This window comes from Phalaenopsis equestris, unplaced genomic scaffold (assembly GCF_001263595.1).
Source record: "Phalaenopsis equestris unplaced genomic scaffold, ASM126359v1 Scaffold000841, whole genome shotgun sequence".
Classification (NCBI taxonomy): domain Eukaryota; kingdom Viridiplantae; phylum Streptophyta; class Magnoliopsida; order Asparagales; family Orchidaceae; genus Phalaenopsis; species Phalaenopsis equestris.
Genome location: NW_018165281.1, coordinates 189,903 through 199,478, shown reverse-complemented (window position 1 = coordinate 199,478; position 9,576 = coordinate 189,903). Strand labels below are relative to the sequence as shown.

The 9,576-nt window shown below is 36.6% G+C and overlaps 1 protein-coding gene across 11 annotated transcripts; it reads left to right on the top strand.

Moving 5' to 3' along the window:
- The first annotated feature begins 963 nt into the window (after window positions 1–963).
- LOC110031805 (probable phytol kinase 1, chloroplastic) lies at window positions 964–8,726 on the top strand. 11 transcript variants are annotated; one of them, XR_002294774.1, is made up of 8 exons: window positions 966–1,403; window positions 6,594–6,661; window positions 6,801–6,932; window positions 7,023–7,138; window positions 7,207–7,321; window positions 7,416–7,619; window positions 8,175–8,233; window positions 8,627–8,726. XR_002294774.1 is itself a non-coding variant. In XM_020735208.1 (6 exons), the coding sequence occupies exons 1-6, from the start codon at window positions 1,089–1,091 to the stop codon at window positions 7,478–7,480; spliced, it is 792 nt and encodes a 263-aa protein (XP_020590867.1). In that variant the 5' UTR covers window positions 964–1,088; the 3' UTR covers window positions 7,481–7,575. The 11 variants fall into 11 exon arrangements, 8 of the variants coding, with proteins under 8 accessions (XP_020590867.1, XP_020590862.1, XP_020590868.1 ...); XR_002294773.1 differs by having other exon boundaries at window positions 7,416–7,610; window positions 8,195–8,233; window positions 8,627–8,725; XR_002294772.1 differs by having other exon boundaries at window positions 8,195–8,233; window positions 8,627–8,725.
- The last annotated feature ends 850 nt before the right edge of the window (window positions 8,727–9,576 follow it).

Below are 9,576 nucleotides of genomic sequence, written 5' to 3'. Positions count from 1 at the left end.
TCCTCAACATCACATAAAATATTATAGTGAAATAAATCTTTTTAATTTGATTATTAGTAAATATCAAAATTTAGAGGTTAAATATGTACATTATAATTATTTTGGGGTACAAGTGCATGGGGCTGCCAAAAAAGCTCGTTGGCGAACAGCTCGTGTTCGGCTTGTTAAGCAGCTCGTGTTCGGCTCGTTCGTTAAGTAAACGAGCCGAACACGAACAAATTTTCAAAGCTCGAATTATAAACGAACTGAACATTTATATAATAATATATTACATATATTATTTATATATTAATATATTATATATTTATATCTAAGTTCCAAACTTTACACCTCATGTGGTAACGTAGTTAGTGACTGTTTTTGCATACATTTGGTATAGGTTATTATCCAACATTTTACATCTATTTTTTTCAATTTAATTTTAAAAAGTCAATTTCGAGTCGAACACGAACACACCGTTCACAAGCCAATTTCGAACAGTTTTGAATGAGCTGAACACGAGCCAAGCCTGAGTTCACTCAAGCTCGGCTCATTTACAGCCCTCTAAGTGCATCCCAACATAATTTTATCATTTTCCTTACAATTTTCTAAAGTAATTGTGGAATCTGTGGAGCATATTATATTAAATTTAATACAACTGTATCACAATTCACCCTAACTTTTGAATATGTAAATACTGAATATTATAATAAATTTGTTCCTGCCAAAAAAAAAAAAAAAGGTTGGTTCAGCGCTTGCCAACATTAAACCAATAAAAAAATGGTCGCTGTGTAGAATTCAGTTAATTATTTTAAAATTTAAGTTCGTTTGATTCGGGGGAAAAAAAAATTGTGGGGTCAACTAAAATATAATTTATTATTTTATACTCAATTTTTTATATTAAAATTAGACAATTATTTTCGTTTAAAGTTAAATTTAATATCAACAATATTCAAAATATCTGATCATTTTCGAATCCGACCGCTCGGCCCCGCGCGATCACATGTAGGCAACCGGCGGAATTGAAAGCTTCTTGTCCGATCAAGACAGCCATTAATACGTTCGAGGTACACAGTTGTAGACCCCTGGCGAGGGAGAGCAGCCCGCCCATGGAGTTCAGCCACATCGTTTCATCCCCGCTGGCGAGATCGACGGGAGCCTGCAACCACCGGTTAGGAAACGGATCCACCACTATCTTCCAATCTTCGGCCATTCTGTTCCCGTCGTTTGTTCGTCCGCGATTGGCCGGTAAACGGGATCGCTTCGGGAGAAAGCGCCACCTCGGCACGTACGCCACCTTGGACGCTGCCTCTTTCATGGTGGCCAGCTCTCGAGACTTGGGAGTAGCTGCGCTTGTGACGGCCGGGGGGTATTCACTGGTGCGTGCCTTTGATCGCCTCACGATGCGAGACCTCATCGAAAAGGTCTTATAATCCTTTCCCACTTAGAACTTTAGAGGTTTGGGTGAAGGAACTTTTGAAGTGATTTAGATAGAAATGATTTTGTCTACTTGAGTTGTTATTTTTGCTATGGTTACGTTCTGCTTGTTGAAAACATAAAATGTTTGGGCTTCGGTGTTTGCCAGCGATTTCTTAGGTGGATCTAAAGGCTTTTGATTATTCTTTGCGGGTACACATTTCACTGGAAGGAATTGTAAAATGACTAGTGAAATGTGAAACTAATTGCTGCAGGTAAAAATTTAAACTGTAAAATTGGGTGAAACACGCATCATTTACTTTATTATCATATTTTCTTCCTGTTGAACCTAAAATGTCCGTGAGTCCCGCCCAATGAAATGAATAGAGAACGTAAGATGAGTCGAAGAAGCAGGGAATGAACTGTAGAAAATAGTGTAAGGGAATGTACCCTATATATACAATTACTTTTATGTCCTTTTTCTATATAAAGGAACTCAGGAGTACTAAAATTTACATTAGACATTATACAAATGGACTTTTCACTGATGGGGTGACCCCTCACTTGCTCGGTTTGCTCCTATTCATTTATCTCTTAGCCGGACGAACCACGTGACGACAATATGTGGTCTTCTGGTTTGGCTTCACCAGTTTTCCTATCACAGTTTCTTGGTCCGCTTTTGCCTGCTTGATGGATATCTTGCGCTCGACCGATTTTGTGAATCTCCTTTGTTCGGCCTTTGAGGTCAGTCTGCTCGTCATATGGTCGAGTAGCCCATTCATATTTTGTGACAACCTTTAGATTTTGAGTGTTGATTATCTAAATGATCTGATTTGGCCCTGCCGACCGGCTCTAACACATCTCAGCTATAGACCTACCTCATTTATCTTGTTTCATATTCTTGGGTGGAGATTCGTGCCGTCTTGATCTGGTCATATTCCTCCAATCACAAGCCTAATAGTGGAAAAAAGTAAAATCGCATTGCATTTTATTGATGTAGTTTACTGAGGAATGTATAAAGTTTGTACAAGCCTTTTGACTAATTATGCATGATAGGTTTTGTTATATTTAGGAGAAGTAGGCTTTTTTCTTCTAGATTCTATAGTTATTGTTATTGATGAAAGAATTAGCATGAAAAACCTTGATCTAAATCTCTATTCATCTAAGTCATGTGAATCATGTTACTATGAGAGCTCGAACTTGGTTTAACAAGCCTCTTATTGTGACCGGCAACATGCCAATCCTGTAGTAATCTAAAGTAGCCTAAAGCCTCTAGTCGCTTAGAATTGAATCTTATTATGTTCCTTCAGAAATAAACACTAGATTATCAATATGAATTACTAAACTTACTTAAGGGGCACATGAAATCATATTTTTGCCAATGTTAGTAGCCCAAATAAACTCAGGAACTCGCCCTTCATTTTTTACCAATTGAGTAGGGATTCTCATCAAAAAAGTACACTGGGGTTACATGCCTCGACCAAAATTATCAACCATCGGCCATAGGCCATACATGCATGTGTCGTGAAAAACGACGACAAAAAAATGAAAAATGAAACAAGAAAAATTGCACGAAAAAAAAAACACCTGAGCGACACACAGATTTACGTGATTTTGCAAATTTGCCTACGTCCATGGAGCTGCAGAGGATTTTATTACTTCGAGGAATTACACTGTCAATCGTCTGAATGTTTACAAGAAAATCTCTCTTTCTCTCTCTCTCTTCCTCTCTCTCTTTCTCTCTCTTTTAGAGGACTTGGTTTGACCTAGTTTGACTTCATTTATGACAAGCCATAAGAGACTATTTTTATAAACTAGGAGAGCGGTAGGTGGGAGGTAGGTGAGCTGTAGGTTGGTGTGGTTGGTGAACGGTAGGTGAGAAGATAGGTGAGCGGTAGGTGAGATTCTTAATTAGAAAGCTAATTAAATTGCGGTGGACCGGGTCTCCACATTACCTAACAATTCTCCCACTTAGAGTCTGGGACACTGACTGCATCACCTACTGACGGCATCACCTACTGACTGCATCATCTATTAGCTGTACTGATCTTTTCCTTAAACATGATATCCTCCACCTCTGTAACTCAAAGTCTCTGTCTTCATGTTAGAAAACTAGCTGAAGTCGAGCACAACTTCAGCTTCTCACGAGCAACACCCTCAGTTGACATATCACCGTCAACGTAGCCTTGTGTCATCAAGCTCTTTTCTGGGTTACTTTTGTATTTACTTACAACTCTCACTACATGAGCAACATTTTGTCTCTGCTAAAAGCTTTTTTCAACAAGTTCAGTCTTATACCTCTTACTGCCACCAAACATAGTCTTCACCTGGTACACCCACTTGTTGTACAATGTTTTCTTCTATGGCAGAAGTTCTGTCAGCTTCCAAGTTTAATTCCTTGGCAGGGAATCCGTCTCATCCTTATTGGTCAGCTCCCACTTGCTCGAATTTTCATCTTGCAAGATTTCTTCATAGCTCTGTGGTTTTCCACAATTTGTCTGTACAAGGTCCGGTTTTCCTGCCTTTGGCGCTCTGCCACTTTTTAGGAAACTGACCTTCTTCTTCTTCTCTATAATGCACCTCTAACTCATGTGTCATCTCCTGAGCAAACCTATAGTCATATATAGTGTGTCAATTTTCTTACCCCGAGTCAGTATTAATGCTCTTTTGGTAACCTTCCAGGTGTTATGTGAGAACACCACCGAACGACCGCCCTCATTGAGTTGCCCAATAGAGATGAGGTTTTTCTTCAACTCAGGAACATATCTGACATTTTGCAAAGTTCATTTGCTCTTGTTAGTGAGTGCAATATCAACGTCTCTCATCCCCACCACGTCCAAAGCTTTTCCATCTCAGTCATTTCTCTATTTGTCAGATATACTTTCCCAAAGTCACCTGCAACATAATTTCATATCAATTCCCGACGGGAAGATGTAGGGAAGAAAGCCCCTGAATCCAATATTCAGTTATCAGCAAAACTGTGAACTGTCAGCAATAGCGCATCCTGTATTTCTTCAATTACAACATTAACACCATTATTTTCCTTTTTATTAGGATTCTTGCAGTTTCTTTTTTATGTGATCGGACTTGCCACAATTCCAGCAGGTTGTCGACTGACCAGACTTTGATTTTGATATTTCTTTGTTTGAGTTTCTATCTTGTGATCTCCCTTTGGAATCAATAATCTGTGCCGAACTAGAACCAGAGGTCTCGCCATAATCTTTCCTGCACACCTCCTCAGTCGCACACCTCCTCAGTCAAAATTCAAAATTAAATCATGAATATTATCATATTCAGTTTAGATTTACCTGTAGAACTGCTAACTGTCATCCTCATAATTTCCCAACTATTTCGCAACGATGCCAACAATATTAACGGACGTATGTCATCAGCGCACGTATCTCGTCGTCATCAAAATCAATTACACCAGTCGACAAGTAATTTGTGATAGTATTGAAATCATTCAGGTGTTGAGCAACAGAGGCACATTCTACCATCTTTAAGTTGAATAATTTTTTCATCAAATACACCTTGTTTGAATAATTTTTTCATCAAAATTTTTTCATCAAATACACCTTGTTATTCGTTGATGGCTTTTCATACATACCTGATAAAGCAGCTATGAGATCTGCAGTAATCATCTTCTTGATGACGTTGTGGACAACTGATCTCGACAGGGTTAATCGAATAACCCCCAGAGCCTGTCGATCCAACAGATTCTATTCCGCCTCGTCCATCTTTTCCGGTCGCTTTCCCAGTAACAGAAAATAAAATTTCTTCCCAAAGATGTAGTTCTCTATATGCATCCTCTAGTAAGTAAAATCTGTGTCATTAAACTTCTTGATCCCCGAAGTCATCACTTCGTCTCCGCTCATTGTTCTTCCTTAGATCCGACCCAAAGCTCTGATGTCAGTTGTTGTGAAAACTACGACAGTAAAGCGAAAAATGAAATGAGAAAAATTTCATGAAAAAAACTACTTGAGCAACACACATATTTACGTGGTTCGGCAAATTTGTTTCGGCAAATTTGTGAAAAAAACTACTTGAGCAACACACATATTTACGTGGTTCGGCAAATTTGTCTACGTCTACGGAGCTGCAGAGGATTTTATTTCTTCGAGGAATTACACCATCGAGCGCTTCGACGTTTAAAAGAAAAACTCTATTTTTTTCTCTCCCTCTCTCTCTCCCTCTCCCTCTCCCTCTTATTCTCTTTTAGAGGACTTGGTTTGGCCTGACTTGGCTTCATTTATGATAAGCCATAAGAGACTATTTATAAAAACTATAAAAACTAGGAGAGCGGTAGGTGGGAGGTAGGTGAAATTCTTAATTAGAAAGCTAATTAAATTGCGGTGGATCGTGTTTTCACATTAACCAACAACTTGCTACACAACTAGCTATATGGAATCCAAATTATATACGTTTTGCATAATCAGACTGTATTTACTTCTATAACGCCAACTATAATCCTCACATATAATGGAGTGTTGTTGATCGAACATGAGTTCTACATATTGAATAAGAAATCTAAAACATCAAAATTTCTCTCGGAATATATCTGGGAATCTCTTCACAATCCTTTTATTTTCTTTCAATCTTCTTTGTAAACTCAGTTGAGCTTACCCTTAATGTTCCTTTATCTTTTTAAGTTTTTTTATTACAATTTGCAGATTTGCATGATCCTTACCTAATTGAATCAACTTACATGTAGCAGCTTCTCTTTTTAAAAAAATTTATTTTCTCATCCATATGCCATGATCATATAGAGATTTATTTCTTAATTCTCTTCTAGACCTCTATTTCTATAGCTATCTCTTTTTTGCGGTTTTAATAATGAGATAGAAAAGTGTAATGCCCATTTTATCATTCACAACAATGTTACAATACCTCATGATGCAAGCCCAAAAAGAAAACAAAAATAAAAAAAATCTTAGTGCGCTGGAATGCTCAGGTGGCATAAAGTAGTTGGATGCAATATGCACTCATATGAGACTAGGAAGCTCTCTCTCTCTCTTTTTTTTTTTTTTGTTAATATGATTCATTAAGACATTTTGTGCTTTGGGTGGGGCAGCATGACATTATTCATCATTTAAAAGCATAACAATATCTAAGATGGACTTGTCAATGATGAAAAGATTTTTGTCTTTTGCTTGTGGTATCTTTGACTGTGATCCTTACTTAATTGTATTTCAGAACAGAGCTTGAGCAGAAAGATTGTCCATGTTTTATCTGGTCTTCTCTATACGGCCTCCTGGCCATTGTTTAGGTATCATTTCCTCTCATGTTCCAAATTTTATATAATTGTTTGTTAGTTTCCTAGATCTAATTTTCAATGTTCACATCTTTTTTCTCCAAACCTCTTTGCAGACCAACAATTTTGTTTACTCCTTTGCCACCTCTTGCAGCTCTTCATCACAGGCAAGATATTTTGCAGCCGTTGTTCCTCTTCTGAACTGCATAAGGCTACTAATCTATGGCCTTTCTATTGTCACCGATGAAGATGTGATAAATTCAATTACAAGAGAAGGAAAATCAGAGTACTATTACAATATTCTTTATTCCAGCCCTTATGCCCTTGTGATATACTGTCAAATGATTATGAAATCACACATTTTGGTTGCTAACAGGGAATTGCTGAGAGGTCCTCTTTACTATGTCATTGTCTTGATGGTTTCTTCATTAATCTTCTGGCGTGAATCGCCCGTCGGTATAATTTCACTAGCTATGATGAGTGGTGGAGATGGTAATTTCATCTTTGTTTCTTATTCTTTCTTTCTTTGATAGTCCAGGAAACATACCTTTACCTTTCAGGTATTGCTGATATAATCGGTAGAAGATATGGATCTCTGAAGCTTCCTCATAATAGAAGAAAGAGCTGGATGGGAAGCATTTCAATGTTCATTTTTGGTATTATTTTCTCAGTCATGTAGGTTCTAACTATGAAGAAGAAAGAAATTGAATATTGCTACTTCAAATCATCTGTTGCAGAATTGTTTCATTTCTTACTGTTTTTCATGTAGGATGCTTTACTATTTTTCAGCTTTTGGTTACTTTCATTTGGGTTGGAGTACAGTTGAGAAGGTAGTCTTGATTTCTTTTGCCGCCACCGTTGTGGAATCTCTTCCATTATCCGAAGTGATTGACGACAATATTACAGTTCCTGTAACCAGCATGGTTGCAGCTTGCCTGCTCTTTGGATTTTAACTGATGAGAAGGTTCGTGAGGTATTGATGCTTCTTGAGTGCTGTTTAGAACTAAAACAGGCAAAAAGAATTAGAATAATGTGAAAATAAAGAAGGGATGAGAAAAAGTACAATGAATTCGGTGTAAAATTTATATGATGAATGTCAGAGATGCAATTAAATGAAAATGTTGTTTTAGTAGTTAATAACAAATCCTTAAACACATTAAATCCCAATTATTGATGCAGCAATAAAGTTTATATTATAATTGCTCTTATAAATGGGTTTATTTAATTGGAGCAGAATGTTGAGCTAATTTAAGATATGTTAAGCAAGTAATGGTAGGTTTACGATTTAAGGGTTTTAATCTATTTGGTTGGTGAAAAAAATGGGCTATTATTGAAATAAATGAATGGTTGTCTTTTGGCTTGAATTGATTTCTTTTTTTCTTTTTTTCCATTTTGATGTTATAATATTGTTTTTATTTTAGTTGATATATTGTTTCGAGAGTTAAAAAAGGATTCATATCATGATTTCTCGATAAATTTTATACTAGATGTCAACTATCTAACATATATCTTCATTTTTCACATACGGGCTTGGACTTCTACGTGCAGACTCCAATAACATGCCGCCACATGTTCTACATCACGAAGGTTATTTTTGGATTATTGCATTAGAGTCGTGAATGTTATTTCGGGATTATTTTTGGGTTATTTCGGAGTTATTGAAGAGAAACTCATATATTCAACTTCAATAACCTAGAAACAACTCCGAAATAATCTCCGCAGTTCTATTTCAATAACCCCGAAATAACGTCGCAGAGGTTATTCTGAGTTATTTCGGGATTATTGAAGTGGAATATGTGAGTTTATCTTCAATAGCCCTGCAATAACCTCTGCAATATTATTTCAGAGTTATTCAAGTGAAACCGTTGAGGCTATTTCAAGATTATTTTTGAGTTATTTCTGGGTTATTGCGGAATCCGCGATTTTACTTTAATATTTTTTTTAAATGGACCTGATATAACACATGAGAGCACATTACAGGGAGTCTGCGTGCAGGGCTATTCGGAGAAATGGATTTATTGTTGTTGTTGTATTGTTTCGAGAGTTCAATTATAATAAGTTAGATTTATTTTTATTAGTACTAAATATTTGTAGTGGCAAAAGTCGAATTTATTACGAACCGAGCTGCGGTGTGATGATTTGATATCACCTCAGGAGTATTGATGCATCAGTACTCCAATGGTTGGGTGTCACGTGGTGCCACGGTGGGACCATTGCATACGTGACACCCCACCATTGGAGTACTGATGTATCAGTTCTCCTGAGGTAACATTTTTTCGATGATTAGAGGTGTTTCGTCACCACAGACTTCACGTTTAGTCACCAGTTGCAGAACAGAAAAAAAGGATGTATTTATGGCTTTAGGGTTACGCTAAAGTTATAAGTTGGCTTAAAAGTGGTCAAATATTTTTGCTTTAATGTGAACAGCCACGGATGTATAAAAATCATAAAGCCTACAGCATTAATAAAAAAAATTAATGGCATCTTCCAGTTGTTATTGAGGCCTCCTTTTATCTCCATCCACTTTTCTGGCTCCATCAGCACTAATAAAAAAAAAATTAATGCATATTGGCATATTATAAAACCCTAGATATCATTTTATAGGTAAACTTATTTGATGAGTATAAAGTTTTCATCTTCAATCATCCTACATCTGTCACATTATTCTCTCTGGTTCCCACTAAAGTTGTGTTTGCTATCTAATGGTGGAATCAGAATTACATAAAAGAAAGAAAGGATGATTAAACAAGTTTGCAAATATGTATTGTTATGAGTGAAATTACCAAAATAATTAGAAAAAAAGACACTTCTACTTTTTATTTCATAATTTTATTTTGGCAATCTTCATCATTGATAAGTAGAGTTTAGGCCTTTTAAGTAAAATTGATCTTGCATACAAATAAATGTCTAAGGATCAGAAGAGCGTGGGA